This window comes from Ailuropoda melanoleuca, chromosome 16 (genome assembly GCF_002007445.2).
Source record: "Ailuropoda melanoleuca isolate Jingjing chromosome 16, ASM200744v2, whole genome shotgun sequence".
Taxonomy (NCBI): Eukaryota; Metazoa; Chordata; class Mammalia; order Carnivora; family Ursidae; genus Ailuropoda; species Ailuropoda melanoleuca.
In genome coordinates, this window is record NC_048233.1 from 83,249,953 (window position 1) to 83,275,806 (window position 25,854).

General features: G+C 60.5%; 1 protein-coding gene and 1 long non-coding RNA gene across 6 annotated transcripts; one reads left to right on the forward strand and one right to left on the reverse strand.

Annotated features, from left to right (window-relative positions):
- Nucleotides 1-6,384: 6,384 nt before the first annotated feature.
- On the reverse strand, nt 6,385-9,375 carry LOC117796700. Of its 2 annotated transcripts, none has more exons than XR_004621342.1 (3): nt 9,246-9,375; nt 8,505-8,711; nt 6,385-7,203 (listed from the first exon to the last, which is right to left on the reverse strand). It is a non-coding gene; the product is annotated as an uncharacterized LOC117796700 (long non-coding RNA). The 2 variants fall into 2 exon arrangements; XR_004621343.1 differs by having other exon boundaries at nt 9,258-9,276.
- On the forward strand, nt 8,822-24,085 carry CCDC88B (coiled-coil domain containing 88B). 4 transcript variants are annotated; one of them, XM_034645582.1, is made up of 27 exons: nt 8,822-8,962; nt 9,277-9,419; nt 9,575-9,686; nt 9,778-9,847; nt 9,924-9,982; nt 10,072-10,155; nt 10,252-10,395; nt 10,606-10,751; nt 10,877-10,958; nt 11,111-11,269; nt 11,827-11,973; nt 12,156-12,264; nt 12,462-12,598; nt 12,682-13,812; nt 17,233-17,360; nt 17,439-17,556; nt 18,369-18,464; nt 18,546-18,686; nt 19,216-19,472; nt 19,798-19,941; nt 20,143-20,329; nt 20,485-20,630; nt 20,872-20,970; nt 21,140-21,306; nt 21,790-21,996; nt 22,152-22,220; nt 23,587-24,085. In XM_034645582.1, the coding sequence occupies exons 1-27, from the start codon at nt 8,903-8,905 to the stop codon at nt 23,640-23,642; spliced, it is 4,398 nt and encodes a 1,465-aa protein (XP_034501473.1). In that variant the 5' UTR covers nt 8,822-8,902; the 3' UTR covers nt 23,643-24,085. The 4 variants fall into 4 exon arrangements, with proteins under 4 accessions (XP_034501473.1, XP_034501474.1, XP_034501476.1 ...); XM_034645583.1 differs by having other exon boundaries at nt 11,132-11,269; XM_034645584.1 differs by having other exon boundaries at nt 8,823-8,962; nt 9,559-9,686.
- Nucleotides 24,086-25,854: the final 1,769 nt, after the last annotated feature.

The window sequence follows — 25,854 nt, forward strand, 5'->3', positions numbered from 1 at the left end:
GAGGAGCCTGATGTGGGGCTCGATCCCATAACGACGGGATCATGCCCTGAGCTGAAGGCAGACGCTTAACCGCTGTGCCACCCAGGCGCCCCAAAATAAATAAATTCTTAAAAAAAAAAAAGAGCTAGAAGTAGGAGTTAGGAGAGAAGTCAAACCTCAGTTCCGTTATTAGTGATTCCTGTGACCACGCCTCCTTGGGCCTCGGTTTCCTCCTCAGTATAGTGGGCTAGTGACTCTCTTATTATCCATTGTGTGTAGGTCCCCAGGATTCTCTGTACATTGTCTGGCACCTGAAGCCTCACAGGTGAAGGAGCTGGGGAAGGGTCCCCGGGGGGAATCTTGGCCAGGCCCTAGGGAGTCAGACCTGAGCTTCTGAGAGAAGGAGAGGGTTGCAGGGGTGCTGGCAGTCCTGGCCCAGACCTTGGTCTGCAGTTACGCAGACACCACGATCAGGAGATTATTGACCCCGAGGGAGCCCACCTTGCTGGTCACGGTTGGGGTTTGGCCACACAGATGTTGAGGAGTAACGGTGGAGAGAGAAGATTGTGTGTGTGTGTGTGTGTGTGTGTGTGTGTCTGTGTGTCTGTGTATATACAACTTCTGGAGAAGTTTGGATAACATCTGTGTAAATGCACAGATTTTTGGCGCTAATAAACGTGCCTGTCAGTCCACCATGTTATTGATATTTGCGCAGGTTCTCCCTGCTTGAACTGGAAGTCTTTATTCATTCATTCATTCATTCATTCATTCATTCATTCATTCATTCATTTTACTGAGCACAGGTGAGGTGCCCTGCTCAGGACNGTGTGTGTGTCTGTGTGTCTGTGTATATACAACTTCTGGAGAAGTTTGGATAACATCTGTGTAAATGCACAGATTTTTGGCGCTAATAAACGTGCCTGTCAGTCCACCATGTTATTGATATTTGCGCTGGTTCTCCCTGCTTGAACTGGAAGTCTTTATTTATTCATTCATTCATTCATTCATTCATTCATTTTACTGAGCACAGGTGAGGTGCCCTGCTCAGGACGCATTTTGGGAAACAGTAAAGAAGTACAGGAAGGGAGAGAGAGAGAAAGCTATCCTTTCTTCAGCTTCCTGAATATTGGTTCCCACTGCTTCAGCATAAATTTGACCATAGAGGGTCTGAATTAGAACTAGATTCGCTTGAGGGTGATAACAATCCCGGGGACTTGAGACAGAGGCTTAGCTCACAGATATGCAGTAGGCAGGTTGACGGTCTAGGGCTAATATAGCACCTTCATGCTTCTAAGGGACCCATACTCCTCCTATCTTGCTGCTCTGCCATTTGAAACATCTGCCTCCTACCTCACACTCCAACGCAGCTGCTTGAGTTCCAGCCACCACAGCTGTAGTCCATCCAATGAAAAGGAGGAAATGGGAAACAGGAGATAAAAGGTCNGACAGAGGCTTAGCTCACAGATATGCAGTAGGCAGGTTGACGGTCTAGGGCTAATATAGCACCTTCATGCTTCTAAGGGACCCATACTCCTCCTATCTTGCTGCTCTGCCATTTGAAACATCTGCCTCCTACCTCACACTCTAACGCAGCTGCTTGAGTTCCAGCCACCACAGCTGTAGTCCAGCCAATGAAAAGGAGGAAATGGGAAACAGGAGATAAAAGGTCCATGCCAGCTGTCTTTTTAGAAGGTTTTCTGGAAGCTCTTACATATCATTTCCACTTAAATCTCACTGGTCAAAGCTTAGTCGCAGGGTCACACTAGCTGAAGGAAGAGGCTGGGAAATGTCAAAGAGATTGGGAAGAAATAAGCAGTGTGGGGCACACGGGGTGGGGGGGGATCCTGTCTGAGCACAGGGACCTTTGGGGGCTTCATGGCCCCCCAAAGGATGGTGGCACTCACTGCCGCTCCCATCAGCCTTGGCAGGGACACATTCTAAGCAGTCCCAGGTCCCTACGTGGTCACCTCATATCCCCAGTGACCCCTCTCTGGCCTCTCTCCTGCTCCCTACAAACCTTGGTCTCCACAGTCACCCCGATTCCCCAGCCTGTGGGTCGTCCGGCGTCTTCAGCATCTCCTGACAATGTTTACCACCTGGGATGCCTGTCCTTTTCCTACCCCTGCCCAAAGTGCTCTATCCTTCGAGGTCCCAGGCCGGTCCCGTTTGCTGAGGACCACTGCCCCGTTCCTGTCCCTTGCCTGAATGAGTCCATGTGGGCCACACCCTCAGCTTCATCAGGTGGGAGGGGGTTTTGACCTATAACTCACATTTCATAAAATTCACTCTAAAAGTGCACAGTTGAGTGGTGTTTCCTCTACTCACCAAGTTGTACCACCGTCACCGCCACGAAGACAGATCTTGAATCTCCGCGACCTCTCCCAAGATGAAGTCGCTTGTCTCTTCTGAGCGACACACGTGTGCCCATCCTGGTTATGAAAGGCGTGTTCAGACTTCTGGGAGGTTCTGGTCACCCCCACGTGCCCCTGCGGTCACATCAGGTGTCTTGTACCGGCGGCTGTGTGCCGAGAGTCATATGGGTGCCAGGCCCTGGGCTGGGCTCTGGGGACACGGCGGTGAGCGCACCAGGCACGGGCCCTGCAGACACCGCCGCCAGGCAGGACTCCAGGCTTTGAGCTCCTGTCCTAGTGGAGCTGGCAGTGCCCTGGCAGCTCTAGTCCCTGCCTCAACGTGCCCACAGTCCCACAAGGGTGCCAGACCCCGGAGGAGCACTTGCAGTCTGCCCACAGTCCCACAGGGGTGCACAGACCCCGGGGGAGCTATGACAGGGCAGCCCAGGTCGGGGTGTTTGGGGTATGGCGGAAGGACTCTGGCCACTAGCCCACCCCGCCCTGGAGTACGGGCGCGGGAATGGCCTCCCCCCCGTGGGCTGAAAGAGGAAGAGACGACTGCCCGGTGAACAGAGGTGGGAAGGGTGTTCTAGGTGGCAGGCACAGCCTTGCCAAAGCCTAAAGGTGAGCGAGGGGAGCAGGTGTGGGCTGAGCAGACCACATGAAGGCAGAGATTTGGGATTTTGTCCACAAGCCACAGCTCAGTTGGCTTCTCTTGCTGGACATCCAGGGGCCTCCGGTGTTTGGCTAAGCGTGAATTCAGAGACTTTCTATTTTTGTTTCCTCCTGGGCTCCTTCCTCAGGGCGTGTTCCCCAATGCTGGAGTGTTGGGTCAGAGGGCTATGGCAGTTTGACTGGGTTCTGGAAACTCCGAGGCCATTTTGACAGCCACCAGTGATGTGCGTGGGCTCTCCTCTCCTCACCACGTGCCAATTCGAGCTTTACCTTCTGGATTTATTTTTGCTAGCTTAATGGGTATTTAATGGTATCTTGGCGCTGTCTTTCATGCGTGTGTCTTTAATTATGAGGGAGGCTGGCAGCCGCGGGGCTTGGTGCCGTCCTCCCTGTGCTCGCTAACTGGGTGCTGGGCTCCAGCCCCGCTCTCCCACCAGCCAGCAACAAGGCAGCGGGGAGCAAGGGAGGTGATGCAGCTGTGGGTTCACCCTTAATTTGACTGACCCCTGCGCACCTTTGAGCCTCACTCTCCTTATCTCTGACGTAGAAATTCATTTGCTCAAAGACGTGACTTCGGCCGCCTTCGGTATTTTGGCTCCACCTCTTCCTGGCTGTGTGGCCTTATGCAAGTGACTTAACCTCTCTGTGTGTCAGTTTCTTCATTATTGTGGTCTCCGTGGCTTGGCACTGTGCCAACGAGGGAAGGTGAGAGAGGAGTAAGGCCAGTGGGGAAAAGGACTGGGGTCTGCTTTAGAAAGGGAAAATCCTTTCCGAGGAACAGGCCATCCAGCAAGACCAGCAGGGTGAGAAGAGGCGGGGAGGAGGGTGTGTGGTGGGGGGGAGTTTCAGGTTGGAGGAACAGCAAATTCGAAGGGGCCCAGGGTGGGCATCTGAAGAATGGGGGAGGGCCCGGCAGAGGAGGTGGGGAGGAGCCAGGAATGAGCTTGGGTGGACAGGCGGGCCCACCCAGCAGGGCCTCAGGCCTCAAAGGTCACGGTTAAAGGTTAGAACTTGATTCAAAGCCAGGGAGAAGCCACTGGAGGGTTTAGGCAGGAAAGGTTCATGAACCAGTATTTCCAAAAGTCTCTTTGGGCGCTGGGCGGAGATGGCCCAGAGGAGGACTGGTGCTGACGTGGGCCTTAGTAAGAGTGTCAGGGTGAGGCGGGGCAGGTGCCGCCTAGGAGTGTGGGGGCGCCCTGGGGAGAGCAAGCCAAGTGTCAGGTGGTGGGGGCTGGGCGGTGTCATGCTCTCTTCAGCTGCTGGGCCCATGTCTTGCAGGTGGCCCCCTGAGTCTCTGGGGACCTGGCCCGGCGATGGGCCGATGGCCCTGGGTCCCGCCCTCCCTGGCTCCGGCTTCCCACTGTCTCCTTCCATCTGGGCAGCTGGTTCGGGCCACCCCCCTGAGCATTTCTGCTCCTGCCCAACTCTGACTCCACCGTTTCTATCCCGAAATGGTGGATAGTAAAACCGGCCCTTCTTAGCACTTAGGTGGGGAGGAGGGAGTCCCTCAGACCCAACACCAGAAACCCAGGTGCCCAGAAGGCCCTGGAAGCTGTTTTTTGTTTTTAATTCTTGAACTTGGGGCCGTGAATCTTCTGGTTAGGAAACTGGGCCCTGGCCAGGCCACAAGAGTGCCCTGTGGGACTCTGGGCCTGCTGCAGGCAAGGGGTGAAAGTGGCCCTCTGATGAAGCCCTGGTGGGTCCCAGGCTGTGGCTGGACCTGGCCACCACTTTCCCTGGCCACCCTGGACTCTGCTTCCCCAAACTCCAGGGCCCTCCTGTCTCCGGCCTTTGGGGTCGGACCAGGACTATCCAGAGATTTCAAAACCAGAAGGAAACTGGGAGATGGCATCCCTCCCACTCCTACCTTCCCCCCTACCCCCCACTGCAGAGGGGGAAGCTGAGCCCCGAGGGAGGAGACTGCCATTGATTATGTTGTCCATTTGTCTGTCTGTCTTTCTCTGCTTCTTGCCTGCCTCCTGGATCCCCATGCTAGGGCACTAGTGGGAACAGAACTCCCTTAAAACTGCCAGAGGGGCGCCTGGGGGGCTCAACTGGTGAAACGTCAGACTCTTGATTTCAGCTCAGGTCATGATCTCAGGATCATGGGATTGAGCCCTGTGTCCAGCCCCGCACTCAGCGCCCAGCGCCCAGCACCCAGGGCCCAGCACCCAGAGCCTAATCTGCTTGTTCCTCTGCCTCCCCCTCTCCCTCTCCTTCTGCCTCTCTCTCAAAATAGATAAATAGATAAAATCTTTAAAAAAAAAAAAAAAACCTGCCAGAAAAAGATATCTGAGAAGGGCAGTCACTATAGCACTGCAAACATTTAAAATATTTGTCAATAAGACACAGTTTAAATGCTGATGGACTAGCAGCACGGTAGAAAGTTAGGAAGGCCAAGGCTGATGGTTCTGAACGGAAAAGAAGCAGGGAGGTGGAGAAGGAGGGAGGTAACCAGCCCTGTGCATGTGGTTGTACCCACCTGTTACAGACTGACATGGGCAGCTGCGTCGCAGAAAGGACACAGAACGAGCTAACGGGGGAAGCAGAAAGCAGAGGTTGGGAGTGATGAGGGGGAGACTTGATTTCTTCTCTATACCCTTATGCACTCTTTTCTTTTTTTTTTTAAGGTTTTCTTTCTTTCTTTCTTTCTTTCTTTCTTTCTTTCTTTCTTTCGAGAGTGAGAGAGCTGGGGGAGGGGCAGCGGGAGAGGGAGACAAAGAATCCTCAAGCCGACTCCCCACCGAGCAGGGAGCCTGATGCAGGGCTCTGATCCCAGGACCCTGAGATCGTGACTTGAGCCGAAGTCAAGAGTCCGGTGCTCAACCAACTGAGCCCCCCCCCCCCCCCCCCCCCGGGCATCCCAACCCTTCTGCACTCTTGACATTTTTGACCACATGTCTGGAAACAATTTGCAAGGGAAAATCTAGCCCCAGGCAAGGGACCAGTGCTAGACTCTGATGAGCATGTCTCAATGGCTAATTGAGTCTTGAAACCCCGGGATCTCTCTGTCCTCTGCTGAGGAGGCCCGGCCCTCCCTTCCACTCTCCCTGCGGCCTCCCTGAGTCTGACTCAGCCGAAGCAAGTCAGAGAAGCAGGCTGGGGTGCAGCCAGGCGTGTGTGGGGGGACGGATGTGAAAGCAATTGGCGACACAGCCCCTGCCCCTGAGGCTTGAGGAAGGGTGTGCCTGGGAGATGTTGAGCAAGGCAGGGGCCCTGGGCTGCCAAGGGATGAGGCCCAGTCACCACACTTGGCTAACCCCGAGCAGGCCCTCTGGGAGGACTTCCTGGGCTGGAATCCTTGGGGAGGTGCAAACAGAAGTTAAGATCCACTGGGGATCAAATCTGGATGGACCCTTGATATTATTACTACTAAAGATAACAACCACGCCGGGGACCATTTAATGCATGCTTCAGCGGGGCCCCAGCTCCTGGAATCCTCATAACAACTCTCTGAGCGGATTATCTGCATTTCCACGTGCGTCTCAGGAGGCTGAACAATGACTGTGATCTTCCGTGAGCAATCCTGGACGCCTTCCCATTGCCTGGTGAGACTGGCTCGTAGTGGCCATGAGCTCCTTGCTCTTTGCACACTGGCCCCACTGCATTCCTTCACTTGATTCTACTGAAGAGCTATGTGACTTCGGGCAAATTAGTCACCTCTCTGAGTCTTGGTTTCCTCCCGTGTGAATTAGAGACTCTTAGTCCTTACGTCACATTTTAGTCCAACACAAATAAGTCAATTAGTGTAAAGTACTTTAAAAAAAAAGAAAAAATTCATTTGACACACAGAGAGAGAGAGAGCGCACAAGCAGGGGGAGAGGCAGGCAGAGGGAGAGGGAGAAGCAGGTTCCCCGCTGAGCAGGGAGCTCGATGCGGGGCTCAATCCCAGGACCCTGGGATCATGACCTGAGCCGAAACCAAGAGTCTGATGCTGAACTGACTGAGCCCCTAGGAACCCAAGCATGGAGTTCTTATAACCACGACAGGCTCCTGGTAAGCCTGTTGGCCATGGTTGTTGTTACCCCATATCTTGTCAAATCTACGGTGTGATCCATTGTAAAAGATGTCACTCAGGGAAGAGAAGAATGCTGCCAGTTGACTATGTCCCAAGTCTCTTTCATCACTAGAACCTTCATTTGATACTTCCCGAAGGAACTCTTCTTGACTTAGACGGAGATTCTCATCATCTATAATTCTGAGGCACACATAAAAAGGAAAATAGAAACAAAATAAATTGTTTTACGGCATTTGGAAAACTCCTTCCCACTTAGAGTCCGACGGAGGCGTGATGATTGTGTGTTTCGCCACCACCTCCTGCCGTGAGCCATGGTGAGTGCTGGAGCGCAGCCCCCCTCAACTATCCGTAAGACAGCCCTGAAACCAACGGCGGCAGGAGCTGTCTCCAGCCAGCTTCTCGATGGACTTCTGCTCAGGGAGTGTACTGACAAGTCCGGTTCTCTTCCCTGGGGGCTCGCACTCTTTGAGTCCCCGGGTTAAGGGAGTGCTTGCTCAGCTCTTGCCTCTGGGGCTTCCTTCCAAGTTGCTCACGCCCTTTCTGCAGGGTTTGCTGCTTCTGACGTGTGGGCACGTGCAGGCAATGACGGCTGTGTCAGGACCGCTGCCAGCCAGAAAGCGACTCTACCATGTAACCCGACTTGGGAGATTCAGATGGGAGAAAGTGTCTCGGAATCCATGACACACGAATCATCTCCGAACTTTGCACTGGGCGTGGGGGAGGGGGGGCTTCCAGCCGCCACAGAACCCTTGCACATTCTGTTCCTGCTCTCTTCCTTCCTCCCGTCTTTGCCTTCTTCACCCACTCATTCCCCATGTCAGCTTCCTCATGTAGCCCCCTCCAGGATGCCTTCCCTGACCATCCCAGGGAGTCAGTCCCTTTACCGTCCATGCACATAGTACAGCTGCAATGTTACATTTTGAGTGCGTGTGTGATTTTGGGGGGGCAGCCATCTCCCCGGTGTACTGAGGCCTGTGGGTGCAGGGACTAGCTGGATTTCACTACATTCCCGTATTGAGCTGTGCCTGGCAAGGCGCCGGTGGAGGAAAGAATGAATGGAGGCCCCATAGTGCACCGTGGGGGAACTGGGAGGTCCTCCTGGCCTGTCTGTCTAGGAGACGTGCTGCAGGCCCCTGCACTACGGGGGGAGGTAGGGAGGGGGTGAGGAGGAGAAAGGCTGCCGTCTCTGCAATACACAGCTTCCCTCAGAGGCCGGAGTCCAAGCCGCTTCTTGTTCGGACAGGAAATTGAGACCTGTGAGGTCACATGCCCGTGGCCCACACGTCCTGTCTCAGTCCGATTCTGCAGAGAGAATGGGGGAGGGGGGGCAGAGGAGGGGGGCTCACTCCTGCCTGGGGTTCAGAGAAGATTTGACACGGGCTTCCCAGGTTGGGAGCGTAGCTTGGGTGAGTTCGAGAAACGCCGAGGGGAAAGCGAAGCCTGGCAAAGCAAAAGAGGCAGGTGTGGATGCCCAGACTCACCACACGAGGCCCGGAGTCCTTGCAGAGGCCCTGGAAGATGGGAGGCCGAGGTCCCCTTCTCTAGTTTCAAGTTTCCAGAGGGATGGAGGACTCACCCGTCATGGTCCCCTGCGCCAGGAGAGCTGCGGGCAGGCGTTGCTCCCGGATGGCCCTGACCCCACCTTCCCCTGCTAGCCTCTGTGCCAGCTCCGCGGCCCTGCGGAGATGCTGGGAGGATGTGGGGTGGTGAGGTGGGGGCTGAGGCAGGACTCAGGGGTGCAGAGGCCCGCCTGCTCCCGGAAGGAGGAAGCTGCTCAGGGTGTCTGTGGCTGGGCCCCGGGATCCCCGACCAGGGGAACTTCCTCTTCCTCTCAGGGCAGGTGTAGCTGCCGCAGCGGGACCCACACCCTGGCCCTGTCATGGATGGGGGCAAGGGGCCCAGACTCAAAGACTTCCTGAGTGGGAGCCTGGCCACCTGGGTGAGGGGGCAGGTGGGAGGGGTCTGGGAAAGGGAAGTGAGCAGCAGGGAGGGGCTGGTGCTGCTGGGTTTGGAGGAGGGTCAGGCAGAGCCGGGTTGGGGGGGGTTGGGGTGTTGGTGCTGAGGGTAGGGGTGGGCACAGATATGGGGCTGGAGAAGGAGTCCAGACCCAGGGCCAGGGGTGTTCAGGGAAGAGGTGAGGAGAAGGCTGCGTGGGCTCAGGAGGCAGGTCCGAGGGGCTCGGGGTGTGGGGGGGTCACTCTGCTGGTAGGGGAGATCCTAACCTGCCGGCTGACCTGTCTCCACTGGCCACAGGCGCTGGGACTGGCCGGCCTGGTGGGAGAGGCGGAGGAGCCGGAGGGGGAAGAGGAGGAGGAAGGAGAGGGGCCCCTTTGCCCAGAGAAGAAGTTCCTGCATCTCAGCGATGGGGCCCTTCTCCTCCGGGTGCTGGGCATCATGTAAGAAGCCACCCGCCAGCCTCGGAGTCGGAGAGGTGGCCCCTCCCACCCCAGGCTGCTGGGAGGAGCCTAAGGGCTGGTGGGTGGAGCCCGGTTGGGGGAGGTGGGGCCTTGATCGCCCACCTCCCCGATCACCTAGCTCCCCGTGCCCACAGAGCTCCTAGTTCTCGAGGGGGACCTCGGGTGGTCGGGGGCCCTGACGGTCCTGCATCCCGGCGGGTATGGAACCTGAACCACCTGTGGGGCCGGCTAAGGGACTTCTACCAGGTGAGGGGTTGGGAAGGGGAGGCTGAGCCTGGGAGGCCCCCGTGGGAAGGCCCCTCTCCTGTGTCCTATGTCCTATCTCCTCTGCCCCCAGGAGGAGCTGCAGCTGCTGATCCTGTCGCCACCCCCAGACCTCCAGACGTTGGGGTTTGACCCCTTCTCAGGTGCTCTCTCCTACCACCCCTTCCTGCTGCTATCCCCTCGTCCCACCCCTAACTGTCTGTGGCTTGTGCCCTGTAGAGGAGGCCGTGGAGGAGTTGGAAGGCATCCTTCGGCTGCTGCTGGGGGCGTCAGTGCAGGTGAGCAGGGCAGGGCAGGGCAGGGTCCAGCTTCGGAGGAAGACGTGGGGGGCTGCCCATGCCAGCATTTCCGGCCTGTCTCCCTGCAGTGTGAGCACCGGGAACTCTTCATCCGACACATCCAGGGCCTCAGTCTGGAGGTCCAGAGCGAGCTGGCTGCTGCTATCCAGGAGGTACTTGGCGGGTCCACAGCCTGGGACTGGCACTCCCACCTGGGGGCGCCCTGCTCCTCACCTTCCGCGGCTGAACGGCCCTCCCTACTTGCCCAGGTGACCCAGCCTGGGGCAGGTGTGGTGCTGGCACTGGCTGGGCCCGAGCCTGGGGAGCTGGAGCCCCCAGAACTGGAGATGATGTCCCGGAGCCTGCTAGGGACTTTGCTAAGGCTGGCCCGGGAGCGTGATATGGGGGCCCAGGTAGGAGGCATTGTGACCCAGGTGGAGGAATGGGAGGACTGTGGGAACCCAGATATGTGTGTGTGTGGGGGAGTGGGGATTGGGGCCCACATTTGTGGGGCTGGGGTTGAGGGTCTTGGACCAGCAGAGCTACAAGAGCCAGAGATGGCTTGTGGTGACTGGGAGGCACGGGATGGGTTACTTCTGGCTTCTGACCCTGGCTTCCCACAGCGGCTGGCTGAACTGCTGCTGGAGAGAGAGCCGGCCCCCTTGTTACCAGAGGCTCCGGCTAGGATTCCCCCAGAGGGCCCCTCACACCACCTGGCCCTGCAGCTGGCTAACAGCAAGGCCCAGCTGCGGCGCCTGAGGCAGGAGCTGTGAGTACTCCGGTCTGGGAAGTGCGCCTGGCGGGAGAGGGGCCGATTAGACGTGGATGGAGACGGGTGGGATCAGGCCTGGGGGTTCTGCGTTCCCACACCCCTCCAGCGTCCCTCTTCTCTAGGGAGGAGAAGGCCGAGCTGCTGCTAGACTCCCAGGCGGAGGTGCAGGGCTTGGAGGTCGAAATCCGACGGCTCCGCCAGGAGGTGCGCTCAGATGCTCCCCGCCGCTGGCGCATTCCCTAGCCCTCTCCCCACGCCTCCTCTGTCCCATCGCCTGCCGCCACCCGGGCTCCTTCCCCTCCCTAATCCCTCTGGCCCGCGGCTGCCCGTCCCCAGCTCCGCACCGTCTGGCTCAGGCCCAGGCGCTGTCGGGACAGGCCAAGCGGGCCGAGCTGTACCGCGAGGAGGTAGAGGCGCTGCGGGAGCGGGCCGGTCGCCTGCCCCGCCTGCAGGAGGAGCTGCGACGCTGTCGCGAGCGGCTACAGGCGGCCGAGGCTTGCAAAAGCCAGCTGGAGGTGAGGCGGGAGGCGGGGCCTGGAGGGGCGGGGCACGGGGCGGGGCCTCGAGGGGGTGCCTGCTGGGGATGGGATGGGCCGGGAGGGGGAGTGAATTGGGACCTGGAGAAGAGAGGGCGAGGTCTAACGGACGGAACAGTCGGGGCTAGGAGAAATGGGTGAGGTGGTGTCTGGGGAAAGAGTCTCTGGAGAATGGGGCAGATGGAGGGGAGAGGTGGGGGCGGTAGGTAAGGGGAGGTCCTGGAGAGAAGGGTGGGGCCGAGTGCAGGAGAGGAACTGTCTGGAGAGAGCCCTTCGCAGTGGAGCCTAGAGGGATGCCCCCTTGGGAGGGAGTTCTTGGGGAGAAGGGGCGGGGCTTACATAGGAGGGGGCGGGGCCAGGTGCTGTGGAAGTGGTACCTGGAGAGACCCTGGAGACGGAGGGATAGATGGGAGGGAGAGGCGGGGCCTGGAAAGCACCGGGGTGCAGGGTCAGATGGGGGAGGGAAGGCAGGGTCTGTGGCCCTGGAGTGCTTGGGGGCCGCATCCCATTAGCGGCGGTCTCTGCTCCCCCACTAGGAGGAACAGGTTCTGTCCGGGACTCTGGAAGCCTCGAAGGCGCTGCTGGAGGAGCAGCTGGAGGCCGCTCAAGAGCGCTGCGCTCGGCTGCATGAGACTCAGCGGGAGAATCTGCTGCTGCGGACACGTCTGGGCGAGGCCCACGCGGTGAGAGTGTCCGAGCGACCCCCAGTCACTCTGTCATCTGTGACCCCTGGTGACCTCAATGGTTCCCCAGAGTTTTCTAGTGGTCCCTGTGACCCCTGACTCCTTGTTTCCCCTAGTGATCTAGCCCACACTTTGGCCTGGCCAGGGTGGGGAAGGCGAGTCTGACCCTGCCCTTCCCCCAGGAGCTGGACACTCTGCGGCATCATGTGGACCAGCTGGCGGAGGAGAATGTGGCGCTGGAGCTGGAACTTCAGCGGAGCCTGGAGCCGCCCCCGGGCTCTCCAGGCGAGGGTGAGCAGGGCCCCTGTAGGTAGCGGGGCTGGGGATGTGGGGCTGGTTGCCTGTTTTCCTGCTGCTCTAGTGGGGATGGCTTCTGACTTCATTCTCTTCTTAAGGTGTTGGGGCCGGGTGTCCATGGGTGTTGGGGAGGAACCAGGGATCATGGTAAACGGTAGGGAGGGGTCCTAACCTCCTCTCGCCTTTCCCAGCACCCGTGCCAGGAGCAACCCCCTCACTTCACGATGAAGTGAGAGAGGCAGAGGCTGGGCGGCTGCAGAGCCTGGAGAGGGAGAATCAGGAGCTTCGGGCCCTGCTGCAGGGGCTCCGGGGGCAGCCTGGGGCCCAGGTGAGTCCCCTCCCCCAACCATCCTAGCAGGTCCTTTCTTGCCGCCTCCTGGGGGCTTGACCCTTCCTCTCATGTACCCTCAGCACCCCCTGCTGGAGGAGCAGAGCGAGGACTCCTTGGTTCCAGAGCTGGATGCGGCTCCCCAGGCTTGCCTGGCCTCAGCCCTGGGCCCCCAGGGTTTGGCTGGCCAGGTGGGGGATGAAGGTGCCCAGGTCTTGGACCTGGCTCCCCCGGGATCAGACGTGGCCCTTGAGAGATTAGCTGTGCATCCCCAGGCTTCTGATTCAGACCCACAGGTGATAGAGAGGCCCCTCCAGATAGCTGTCACGGCCCCCCAGACCTCAGACTTGACCCTCCAGGAATCAGGCTGCCCTGTAGCAACACAGGGGTCCCTGGAGAAGGCTGGCCATGGAGCCCCCCTCCAGACTCCCAGCGCTGTGGTCTCACCTCAAGGTCCAGGGGTGGAAATTCAGGCGGAGCTGTTGGGAGGAGAGATTGGAGAGTCAGGGCCCAAAGCCCAGGTGCTGAGACAGGAGGGCCCTGCAAGCAAGCCTGGACCCTCAGAGCTCAGCCTCCACACGCAGCTGGAGGAGCAGGAGACCCCAGGCCAAGGGCTGGACCTACCCCACGGGCAGAGACAGGCCAGAGAACATGAACAGAAGCTGGAGGGGATGGTGGGGGACCCAGCCCAGCAAAATCCACAGCAGAAGTCGGAAGGGGCTCCGGAGGCCCAAACCTGGGGAGGGCCGATCCCAGGGGAGATCCTGGCTGGTCGTGGCCCAGAGCAGGAGGCCCTGAGGGAGGAGGTGGCGCAGCTCAGGAGAGAGGCTGAGGCCCTTCGAGCAGAGCTAGAGGCCCAGACCCGGAGGCTGGAGGCCCGAGGCACAGAGGCTGCCCGCCTCTCGGAGGAGCTGGCTCAGGCACGGAAGGCGGAGACCGAGGCCCATTGGGAGGTGGAGGCCCAGGCACGGGAGCAGGCCCGGCTGCGGGAGGCAGTGGAAGCGGCGGGCCGTGAGCTGGAGGCCGCGTCGCGGGAGCGGGAGGCCCTGGCAGAAGCGCTGGCTGCCACAGGCCGAGAGCGGAGGCAGTGGGAACGCGAGGGGCCCCGACTGCGGGCCCGAGCTGAGGCCGCAGAGGAGCGGCTGCAAGAGCTGGAGAGCGAGGGCCGCCGGCGCCTGCAGGAGGCTGAGACGGAGAGGCAGGCCCTCAGGGAGGTATGTCGAGGCTCGCAGCCTGGGGTAGGAAATGGGGTTCTGGGTCAGTTGCTGGGGTTTGGGTTATTAATTCCATCAGTGGCCCTGGAGTGCTCAGCACCTAGCTGGGGCTGGAGAGAGAAAGGTGAAGACCACCCCTGCCTCCCAAATTTACTTGGCCGGGGACACAGGACAGATGTCCCCTACCTCTGGTGGGGTGGGCTGTAGGAGGGGATAAGAGTATGGATATGCAACCAGACTGCCTGGGCGCCAATCCTGGCTCTCTGACTGTGGCGACTGACTCACCTCCACCCTATTCCTCCCTCCCTAAAATGGGGGCGCTCTTCATAGCTGTCTCAGGGGGTCTTTTGGAAGACCAAGAGAGATACTGTAACGAGCCTTGTTTATGCGGCAAAGCCTCAAGCCTTTTACTTTTTAAAAAATGTTTATTCGTTTATCTTTATTTTTTTAGAGAGAGGGAGAGGGGCAGGGGGAGAGGGAGAGAGTGAATCTCAAGCAGACTCCGTGCCCAGCGTGGACCCCAACATGGGGCTTCATCTCACGACCCTGAGATCGTGACCTGAGCCAAAATCAGAGTTGGATGGTTAACCGACTGAGCCACGCAGGCACCCCAAGACATGTTGATTATTATTAATATTATTATTTTTAAGATTTAAAAATTTATTTTAGAGAGAAAAGGAGAGAGAGCAGGGGGAGGGGCAGAGGGAGACAAGTAGACTCCCTGCTGAGCAGAGACCCCCCCGACGTGGGGCTCGATCCCAGGACCCCAAAATTATGACCTGGGCTGAGTCAGATACTCAACCAACTGAGCCACTCAGGTGCCCCAAGTCATGTTGCAAAGGGTGTGGGAGGCCATGGGACAGGGAGCTGGTGCCAGGGTGGGGGCAAGGAGGGTTTGGAGAGGGTTCTGAGGAGCGGTCAAGATTCCACTAGGTGGGAAGGCCATTTCATTCAGAAGGAATGGCATGCGCAGAGACCTGAAGGCATTAACGATGCTTAGGGGCATGGCAGGTGCGGGGACAGGGCCAGAGAGAGGTGTGGGCCAGCCCTGCTGGTGGCAGTACCCCATCCCAAGGCAGGGAAAGCCACCCAAGCGTGTGGGCAAACCTATGTGAGGCTGGGTTTGAGGAGGGTCCCCTTGGTGTGCAGGGGAGCCTGCGGCCATCAGGAGACAGGTGAGGCCACCTGGGGCTGGGATGGGGGATGGAGGAGAGAGACCTGGAAACCCCTTCATTCCTGTGCTCATCTGTACCAGGCAGCCAGTACGTTGGTGCTGGTGGAGGCTCTCAGGGTCTGGGGTGGAGACGGGACTGTGCGGGGAGCTGTGGGAGTCCAGGAAGCATAGTGGACTTAGGCTGGGTCATGTCAGGGAAGGCTTCCTGGAGGAGGAGAGGGAGCGGCAGTGGGCCAGGAGGAGGCGCAGATGCTACTGTGGGGGGGGTGAGGTGGGAAGTGGGGGGAGGCTAGGCGGGGGATTCAGTAGCAGGTTCTGACTGGGCAGGGCCTCATCTTCCTTTCAAGCTGAGGAAGGAGTTGTGGTGGTCTTGGGAAGGAAATGACTTCAGTGACCTTTACATGAGGGCAATGACCTTTAAACCCAGTGGGGCGTGGACTGGGAGCAGAGTCGGCAGGTACTCCTGATGGAGGAGGCTAGGAGGCAGTGGGAAGGATGTTCAGGCGTGGGGGCTCGTGCTGCTGGGGAGGGTGTGCTGCAGACGACAGACGAGGAATCGAATCTTCCAGCTGAGCAGTTTCCAGTCTCATCCCTACTGTCCCGAGGAGATTCAGAGAGGAGGAGTAACTTGCTGAGAGGCCCCTCGGGTGGAGAGGAGTGGGAACACACTGTCGGGTTGACCCGGGGTTAGGCATGAGGCAGGGTGGGCCTAGGGAGTGGGAGAATGAGGGTGTGGGGGGGGAGGTAAGGCCGAGAGGCCATCTCTGGGGTTCACTCTGAGGATGTGACTGAGATGCTGTCAGGCAGGCCTGGCTTCTAGCCCAGATCCCTTGCTTACGGGCTGTGCGGTTAGGGGCGAGTTCCTTCACCTGTGTCGTCTCCTGGAAAACTGGAATAGGAATGACCTGCTTTTCAGGGTCCTGTAAGACCGTGACTGTAGAGAGCTGGGGGCGGCCGGGGATGGCAATGCCAGCAGGTGCGCCGGGCGGGTGAGGGTAGGGGGAGGTGCGGGTGAGGGTTGGGTGTGCTCCGAGGACTGAGCAGGTGGAGGAGCCTGAGGACAAAGGGGAATTTTGTGAGATTTCCTGGGCAGAGCAGTTCCTGGTGATGACGGGGTGTGGTGTGGGAGGAGGTGGCTAGCCTGGGGAAGTCGGGGACCCAGGCCAGGTGGCTTGTCCCTGTGGGCTGGGTGGAGGGCAGGAGGTGCAGTGGGGGCGGGGCACGGCACTGAGGGCCGTGGCCAGGGCCTGGAGGGGGCCAGTTCAGGGGTCTGGCCGGAGGTTCAAGCCTCTTCATCCGTACCCCTGTTCTTCCTACCCTTAGCCTTTGGGCTGTCATGGAGGCGGGCCAATGAGCAGCACGGCCTCATGGGACTTGTAGTTTTTCAGTGAGAGGCAGTGGCCAAAGGGGGTCCAGAAGTACAGTGGCCCCCTGGGGAGACTTGGTGGGGTTGTAAGATTGGTAAGATCAGAGCAGAGGCTGTAGACTTGGTGACCAGAGAAAGCCTTTGGTAGGCAGCTGCTCCGAGTTGGCCCTTCCTTGCGGTTTCATCTTGCCAGGGCCCCCGCACCTCAGAATGGTTCGGCCTGTCTCCTTCTGTGGCCCACTCTGCCCCCTTCTGCAATGGTGTGGCCCAACCGCCACAGGATGCCTGGCCTGGCTGGGCCTGGCCTCCCCTGCAGCATCTCTCCCCACCCCCCAGCCCCTATTGTGGTTGGGCCTGACAGTCACCAAGTTCCTGTCCTCTGTCCCTATCCCCCTGTGGCTGAGGGCGCTCTTCAGATCTGCCTCTTCCAAGCCCTTCTTTCCCTCACGTGGCCAGCATGGCCTCAGCACGTAGGGCACGTCTAGCTGCCACTGGGCGCATGAGGAACCGTGGGCTCAGAGAGGTAAAGACACTTGCCCGGCGAGTGTCTCTGACTCCTGGGCCAGGGGCCTCCCTCCCCCACTGCCAGGCTTATGATCCCAGCTCTTTCGTCGTCACTCTGCAAGGCGGCCAGGCTTTGCTCCCATTTTACAGATGGGGGAGTAGAAGCCCAAAGGGTTAAAGGTCTTTGCCCAGGGTGGGGCGCCTGGCTCGATCCATCAGTAGAGCCCGTGACTCTTGATCTCAGGGTCGATCTCAGGTGCAAGATATTTGCACATAGTGACAGAGGAAGGACAGAAGGTATCTGCCGCCCACCCCCCCCACCCCGTGAGGAGGGTGCTCTTCCCTCCTGGCTCTGAGGCTCTGTGCCTGCCCTCAGGAGCTCGAGAAGGCCGTGGTGCGGGGCCGGGAGCTGGGGGTACGGCTGGAGCACGTGCAGCGGGAGCTGAAGCAGGCCACCGCAGAACGCCAGGAATTTCTGCGGGAGCAAGAGTTCCAGCACCAGAGGTGGGGGTGTCGCCCCAGGGGTGGGGGGGAGGCAGCCAGGGCTTGGGGAGGGGTCGGTGCCACGGCTTCTCCTGGCAGGTACCAGGGCCTGGAGCAGCGGCTGGAAGCTGAGCTGCAGGCGGCGGCCACCAGCAAGGAGGAGGCCCTGAGGGAACTCAAGACCAGGGCCCTGCAGCTGGAAGAGGAGCTGGTTCAGGTGAGCCTGCGGCCCCGGGTGCTGGGAGCCTTGTCCCACCTCACCCTCCATGCTGCCTGCTGACGGATGGACGGACGGACGGACATCTGGGGCTGCCAGCACTCCTGTCCCTCCAGCCCCGCACTGGGTCTGCCCCTTGATTTTTGCCCAGTAGCTTGCCTTGTGCCGCATTTGGGGGCCTATTGGAAAGTGCCCCGTGCTGGGGCTCAGGTGGACTCTGCCCAGGCCCTGTCGTCTCCTGGGGACCCTTGTTTCCCTCATTCCTCCAATGGACAGACCCCTGCGGCTCTGCTCTGAGGTGACACGGTGTCTCTCGGGCCTCACCACTTCCGAGTGAGCTCGCTTACTGTCCTTGTTCTTGGCCGGCCACTGTTTCTGGGGCTCCCAGCCCCGGGCTCAGCTCTGGGGTGTGCTGGGGCCCAAGACCAGGCAGGGACACAGGCCACCAGAACCTGGGGTGTCAGGACACAGCAAGCACCCAGCAGAGGCCCTAGTGGGGACATGTAGGCTTGGTCGGGGGAGGGGGAAGTGGTGTTGAAGCTGGGCCAGAGGAAGAGCAGGGTGGAGAGAGCAGCGGCAGAGCTGAGCAGAGCTGAGCGTGGAGCAGGTCAGATGGAGAGTGACAGAGGGACAGAGAGTGACAGAGTGACATGTGGGAGCCAGGAGCGCAGGGGTGGGGGAGCCCGTGGCGGAGGGATGGGGCCGGTGTTAAGTGCTGCCCGAGGGGTGAGGGTCCCCTGGGTTGGGTTCCCGCACCACCCTCAGGCCTCCTCCACGCCCCCACATGACCCCCCCGGGGCCTCTCCTTGCAGCTGCGCCAGGGCCCTGATGGGCTGGGGTCGGAGGGGCACCTGGAGCCGAGGACTCCGGGGGCCCAGAGTGGGCGGCTCATCGAGGTGGAGCGCAGTGTGAGTGTCCACCGAGGCGGGCCCGGGGAGGGGGTAGCCCCAGTGGCCTGGCCCCTGCTAACCCCCCTCGCTTCTGGGCAGAATGCGACGCTGGTGGCCGAGAAGGTGGCTCTGCAGGGACAGCTGCAGCACCTGGAGGGGCAGCTGGGGAGCCTGCAGGGGCGCGCCCAGGAGCTCCTGCTGCAGAGTCAGCGCGCTCAGGAGTTCAGCAGCCGCCTGCAGGTGGGTGCCGGCCTGGGGCCCCGTGCCTGCCCGCCCGGTCTCCTGCCCCTGTCCGCGGCCGCCCGCCCTGTTCTCTGCCCTAGCTCCCAGCAGGCCGCCCTACCCGTTCCCTAGTCCCCGACCTCCGAACGCCCCGTTCTGCACCTCTCTTCCCTGCTCCTGCTCACTTCTACTTGCTCCTTCCCCCTTCCCCTCACCTCTGTGCTGGTTTGCCCAGCTCCATCTCTCTCAACACCCAGTCCGTAGTCCCTACCACTTTCCCTGCTGCTACCCCAGCCCCGTCCGTCCCACCCCTGGCTTGTGCCTCTTGCCTTCCCCTCCACAGCCTGGGACCAGCACCTGTCTCCATGATACCGCTCCCCTCTCCTTGCCCACTAACCCCCGCCTCTGCTTTCTGCTCCCTGCGCCCCCCGCTCCAGCGCTCGACCTCCTCCATAGTTCTCTCTTGTATCCTCTGCCCTCCCCTTGCCTTTTGCCCCCTGTCCCTTCCCCCTTTCGGAATTGGGATTGCACCCCCTCCTCTGTCTAGGCTGAGAAATCCGTACTGGAGCTGCAGGGCCAGGAGCTGCATAAGAAGCTGGGGGTCCTGGAGGAGGAGGTGCGGGTGGCGCGCCAGTGCCAGGAGGAGACCCGGGGGCAGCAGCAGGCTCTGCTGCGGGATCACGAGGCCCTGGCCCAACTGCAGCGGCGACAGGAGGCCGAGCTGGAGGGACTGCTGGTGCGGCACCGTGACCTCAAGGCTAACATGCGGGCGCTGGAGCTGGCTCACCGGGAGCTGCAGGGCCGGTGAGCCTCCCCCAGACTCCCGGCTTCTCCCCCCAGCAGCCCCTGCCTGTGTGGAGCAGACTCCCTCCGTGGGTCTGATGTCCCCCTGCAGCCCCCAGAAGCACCACCACTCCACACAGCACGCTGTGTGGCTGGGCTCGGGGTGAGCCCACCCGAGGCTCTCTCATCATGGGGAGTGATGGGCACTTCGCCTGGCATTCTGCTCCCTGGCTTTGTTTGGGGGCCGGTGCCTAGGAGAGGACAGACCCCTAGGTCCAGATAGGCCAGCCGCCTGCTTGCCCCGGCCCCAGGTCTCTGCAGCCCTCTCAGTCCCTGTGCATCCTAGGCACGAGCAGCTGCAGGCCCAGAGGGCCAGCGTGGAGGCGCAGGAGATGGCCTTGCTGGCAGAGCGAGAACGCCTGATGCAGGACGGGCATCGGCAGCGCGGCCTGGAGGAGGAGCTGCGGAGGCTGCAGAGCGAGCATGACAGGTACTGGCCCTGGCACAGCCCCGCCCCTCTCGGGCCAGGTCTCAGTGTTCCCGTCTGCAAAGTGGGTTGGTGGTGAGTTAGTCACCGTCCCTGTGGGGTCCCGCTTTGTCCCGTCTCCCCCAGTGTGGCTCTTCTGGCCCCTATGGGGGGTCTGGGAAGGGGTGGAGCGCCCTTGGAGAGCATCTCTTCTGGACTCTGTAGGGCTCAGAAGCTGCTGGCAGAGGTGTCTCGGGAGCGGGGTGAGCTGCAGGGTGAACGTGGGGAGCTGCGGGGCCGGCTGGCACGGCTGGAGCTGGAGCGGGCCCAGCTGGAAGTGCAGAGCCAGCGACTGCGTGAGTCCAACCAGCAGCTGGACCTGAGTGCCTGCCGGCTGACCACACAGTGCGAGGTGTGGTGAGGGATGGGTGGTGGGTGGCTGGGGGCTGGAGAGTGGGGCGGGGGCTGGCGGGGGCAGGGAGAAGGTGGAGGGGGTGGAAGGTAGCCACCCGAGCCCCATTAAATCCCCCACTTGCCCTGCCGCCTGCCCCTGCCCCCCACCCCCAGCTGTTGACAGAGCTTCGGAGCGCCCAGGAAGAGGAGAACCGGCAGCTGCTGGCGGAGGTGCAGGCTCTGAGCCGGGAGAACCGGGAGCTCCTGGAGCGTAGCCTGGAGAGCCGGGACCACCTGCACCGCGAGCAGCGCGAGTACCTGTGAGCAGCTGTGGGAGGGCCCAGCTCGGCTGCCAGGAGCTGCAGTGGGTCCTGGAGACCCCTTTGGCTGCTCATGGGGAGATGCCAGGAGGTCCTGGGGAGAGGGCCGGGGCTGACCACCGGGGGCTCAGGACAACAGCAGTTCATCAACACCAGAGCACCGGCCGGCAGGGGTGTGGCTGAGGGTCCTGAGCTTCGCTCCTGCCTGGCCCCATGCCCGCCTCCTTCTCCATGCTCGCAGGGACCAGCTCAACGCGTTGCGCCGTGAGAAGCAGAAGCTGGTGGAGAAGATCATGGACCAGTACCGAGTGCTGGAGCCCGGGCCCCTGCCCCGGACCAAGTGAGGGGCCTCTCCACCCCCCGGAGCCGGGGTCCTCCCAACCTCTGCCCCTGACCTAACCCTCTCCAGGCCCTATGAGGGTTTGCCTGGTCTTTGCCATCCCCAACATGGCCTTCTTGTCCCTCTTTCCTCTCTGGCCTTACCCCCTCTTGTGCCCTCTTGCCCCCAGGAAGGGCAGCTGGTTGGCAGACAAGGTGAAGAGGCTGATGCGGCCCCGGCGGGAGGGGGGCCCCCATGGGGGGCCACGCCTGGGGGCCGATGGGGCTGGCAGCACCGAGAGCCTGGGGGGCCCCCCAGAGACGGAGCTCTCCGAGGGCAGGGAGGCAGATGGGACAGGTGGGTCTGGGGGCCGGGTGACCAGGCTGGTCCCTACCCCGTGTCTCCTATCCCCACCCTGGTGCTTGCCAGCGCCTCTGGTCTCTCTCTTCATCTTGTGTACACCCGCTGGCCTTCCCTGACATGACCCCCTCAGCTGGCACCTCCCTCCCGCCGGCACTGCCACCCACCCAGTCCTACCCATCCACAGCGGCGTCTAGGACCTCAGAGCGGCAGGAGACTTTAGTGAGAGCTCATTTATCCCAGTCAGCAGTTGAAGAAGCCGAGGCCCAGGGAGGGGACGTGCCTTGCCCAAGGTCACCCAGTGATTAGTGTCAGAGTCAGCACAGGCCAGCCTCCTGTCACCACCCTCCGTCACCCAGACCTTACCCCTGCCTCTGCAGCCTCCTCTCCCTGCTCTGTGGCTTCACCCCGCTGGCCCCTCCACTCTGCCCAGCCCCTTCCTGCATTGCTCCACACCCTCCCTGCCTGTGCCTCTTGCAGGGTCCCCTTCCCCGGCACCCATGCGCCGGGCCCAGAGCTCCCTCTGCCTGCGGGATGAGACGCTGGCAGCGGGGCAGCGGCGGAAACTCAGCTCACGATTCCCTGTGGGGCGAAGCTCTGAGTCCTTCAGCCCCGGGGACACCCCCAGGCAGCGATTTCGACAGCGCAGGCCGGGCCCCCTGGGTGCGCCCACCTCCCATGGCAAAGGTCAGAGACGAGGATCCCTCTTCTCATTTGCTCCCCAGCTCCCTTGGACCCACCAACCCCTTGGTCTTCCCTCCCTGTTCCTTGGGTCTCCCCACAAGCACTGCCCGCCTCTGCTCTGGTCCCCACGGCCCACTGGCTGCCTTGTGCACCCCCAGGGCCTGGTGTGGGATGGGATGGCTCCATCGAGACCCTGTCGGAACACAAAGCAGATGCTAACGGAGAGGGTAAGTGGGGGTATTTGGCCTGCCTGGGGCCCCTGGTTCATCCATTCACCTACTTGACAATGAGCCTTTACTGAGTGCCGGCTGGTGTGCTAGGGATATGGCAGGGGATACAGCTGGAGATGCAGCGGGGAACATTCTGGTACAGGAGGGACATAGTAAACAGTGTGCATAAAAATAATAATTATCTACAATGGTCCTGTCCAGTAGAAATATGATGTGAGCTCCATGTATAATTTAAAATTTTCTAGTAGCCTCATCAGAAAAGTAAAAGAGACAGGTAAAATTAATTAATTAATTAATTAATTTTTAAAAAAGATTTTATTTATTTATTTGACAGAGACAGAGACAGCCAGCAAGAGAGGGAACACAAGCAGGGGGAGTGGGAGAGGAAGAAGCAGGCTCATAGTGGAGGAGCCTGATGTGGGGCTCGATCCCATAACGCCGGGATCACACCCTGAGCCAAAGGCAGATGCCACCCAGGCGCCCCAAATTTAATTTATTTTTTAAGATTTTATTTATTTGTTGGAGAGAGAGAGACAGAGATAGCGAGAAGAGAGCAGGAGCAGGGAGGAGAGGGAGAAGCAGGCTCCCCGCTGAGCAAGGAGCCTAACACGGGGCTTGATCCCAGGACCCTGGGATCATGACCTGAGCCAAAGGCAGATGCTTAACTGACTAAGCCACCCAGGTGTACCCCCCTTTTTTAAGGTTTTATTTATTCAGGTAAAATTAATTTTAAGAACATTTTCTATTTATCCCATTATACCTGAACTGTTAACCATTTCAACATGTAGTCAGTGTGGAAAGTCATTAATGAGATATTTTAATTAACTAGTTAATTAATTTTTATTAATGAGATAGCTTATATTATTTTTTCCTGCTACGTCCTGGAGTCCAGTGGGTGTTTTACACTCCAGCACATGCAAGTTCAGATGGGCCGCATCTCAGGTGCTCGGTCCTGCTCGGGGCAGCTCAGCCCCAGAATGTTAGGAGATGGCAGTGCTCTGGGAAAGACGGAGCGCAGGGGAAGGAGATCAGGAGTGCTGGGTGGGGCGGGTTGCGTTTTGACTACGGTTGGTGCTCAGGGTAGTTCTCAGAGAGGGGGTGGAGTGGGAGGAAAGACTTGGAGGTGAGAGTTTTTCTTATCAACATATCTGGGGACGAGCATTCCAGGCAGAGGGAACAGCCAAAGCAAAGGCCTGGCAAGTTCAAGGACGGGCAAGGTGGCCAGGGCAGCTGGAGTGAGGAGGGGGGAGCCGGGGGGAGCTGCAAGGGGCAGTGGCGGGGTAGAAGGTCGGGGGCCCTGGGAGCCGCCTCGAATGCTGGGAGCTCCTGAGGGAGCGGGCCTGAGCTGAGCCTTCCCCTTCAGGCCTCGAGGTGCAGGAGCCGGAGAAACGCCCTCTCACCCCTTCCCTCAGCCAGTGACACCATGTGGACAGGGGGCTTGGGAGTGCGGTCCTTTCACCACCGGAGTCCCAGTGGGGGCCTCCGGAAGCCTAAGAATTCGGGGATCCAGGCCACCTGGAGCCAGTCCTTGGGCAAGGAGGCCTGGGCTCCCAGCTCCTCCGTGGCCTACCCTGGGGCCCTGAGATGGAGCCGGGATAAGCCGGTGGACAGAGGGGATGGCTGGTCCCCAGGTGCAGCTCCTCGCCACGGCACTGGCTCTGCCTTGCGGCCTTCCCTGCGGAGGCCATCTCTGGGTGACCCCCCAGCTGAAGGAGACGGGCAGAGGTGGGCAAGAGAGCCCGCTGCCTGGTCTGGGCAGGGAGCCAAGGACCATTCACTGGGGAAGGTGACCTGGGCCCATCTCTGAGCTGTATCTGGGATGTGAGGGACATGAGAATAAAGCTGGGTTACGACCACGTGAATTTGTGCTCTCTGTCGACTGGCGGTGTCCAGGAGTCCCGAGCCACCCCCCTGATGCACACAGCCGAAGTCTGCGTGGGCTGGGGTCCATGCCCATTGGCTTCCTTGCCCCTGCCTAGGGTGGCAGAGGGCTTTCTTCAAGGGACAGGCCAGTCGGGCTCTCTTGGATGTCCCAGTGGGGTGGGGAGGTGGGTTCTGGGTAGCCCAAGTCTGGGCTTTGCCTTTGCTTCGAAGGTGGGGTCTGGGCTCCAGTGAGACCGTAGGTGCTCTCCCCCCTCCCTTTTGTCTCCTTTTACTTCTTCCTGCCTCCTCATCCTCTTTCCCCACCCCTCTAGGGTTGAGCTCCTCCCCTTTGGGCTCTCAGCCCAGTGGGATGTTACCTAGTGTCATGGGGTTTCCTGGAGGGATGCAAGAGGTGGGAAGGACCCTGGTCTCTGATCAGCCCTTCCAGAATGACGCCCAGGAAAGGGGCAATTAGGCTAGGTGGCAGGACGTGAGTCAAGGCACCTGGGGCCGTCCAGGGTAGGGTGGGGCTGTCAGGGCTGAGGTGAGGCAGCCTGAATCTGGAGGTGGCCAGAGCTGGGAGGGGTGGCCAGGCCAGCCTCCCCACGGTGACCGGCAGCAGCCTGACTCTTGGGGTTTCCACAGCCCCCCTTGGGGATAACTGACAGGTTCTGCCCTCCTCTCAGCCCAAGCGTCAGAGTCTGGTGAGGCGGAAGTGGACCCCTGGCCTCCAGCGGGGCTGAGGAGCTGAAAGCTGTCTTCCCATAGGCCTCAGCCTGGGGGCTTCAATAGCCACTCTACTCCTGTCAGTCGTCACAGAGGCTCTGGAAGACAGGCTAGTGGGGGGTCCTGGGCTGGACTGTGAGAGGAGGCCCCCTGTGTGGCTCTGAGGTTACTTTTTTGAGGTTACTTTGGGCTCTGGGCTGGCATCGTGCTGGGTTTGGGGACGACAGGGGACAGACCCATGTGAGCGGCGCGTGGCACTGGTTGGGCTGCGAAGGGTGGCTGGGGGCTGAGGTGCTGTCACAGGTCCACTCCAAAGAGATGTGGTCAGGAAATCAGCCACCCCTCCCGGTCACAGCGCCCGGCCTGCCTCCAGTTCCCTCTCAGCGCCCCCTGCAGGCGCTCCGTGGGCAGTAGCCGCCCAGAGACAGGGTCCTCAGGGTGCCTGAGCCCCCAGGCCCTCCCCTGCAAAGGCAAGTCCACACCTAGGCCGCGGGGGCAGCACCTGGACAGGGACAGCCCTGAGGCTTCAGGGTGCAAGGGGACCTACATGTCCCCTCCCCTCTTCGCCCTGGTCACGGAGTGATCAAAATCGAGTGAGTGAATTGAGATTTTTATGAAATCCTTCACTTTCGCTGGTGGCTAAGAATTGGACAGAGAGGCTTGGCTGCCCTTAGGCCTGGCACCCTGGAGGGGGCGGCTCGAAAACGCCTGGGTGCCCGCCCCACTCTACCCCCCTGGGGACACGGGCTCCCGTGTCTCATCCCCGCTGGCTTCCGCGGGCACCCAGGCAGACACACCTGGCTCGGGACGGTCCCCCCAGTAGAGGCTCCAGGTTCTCCCCGGACCCCAGACGCGGCTCCCAAAGGGTGTTCCCAGGTCCCCGGGAGGGTCGCTCGGGGTCACGGAACGCACAGCCCTGCCGTCCGCCCCGCGCGCCGTGGGAGCCGCCCGCGCCCGCGCCCGCCCACCCGCAGCCCGGCGCTGTCACGTTCCAGCCGCCTGACTCAGGCCGCGCGGGGCGGGGAGCAGGAAGGCGGCGCCG

Coding starts and splice junctions, on each gene's coding strand:
- CCDC88B (XM_034645582.1), top strand. CDS start 8,903: ATGGATGGGGGCAAGGGGCCCAGACTCAAAGACTTCCTGAGTGGGAGC. Junction 9,687..9,777: donor GGCTAAGGGACTTCTACCAG/GTGAGGGGTTGG, acceptor CTCTGCCCCCAG/GAGGAGCTGCAGCTGCTGAT. Junction 12,599..12,681: donor GGGGGCAGCCTGGGGCCCAG/GTGAGTCCCCTC, acceptor ATGTACCCTCAG/CACCCCCTGCTGGAGGAGCA.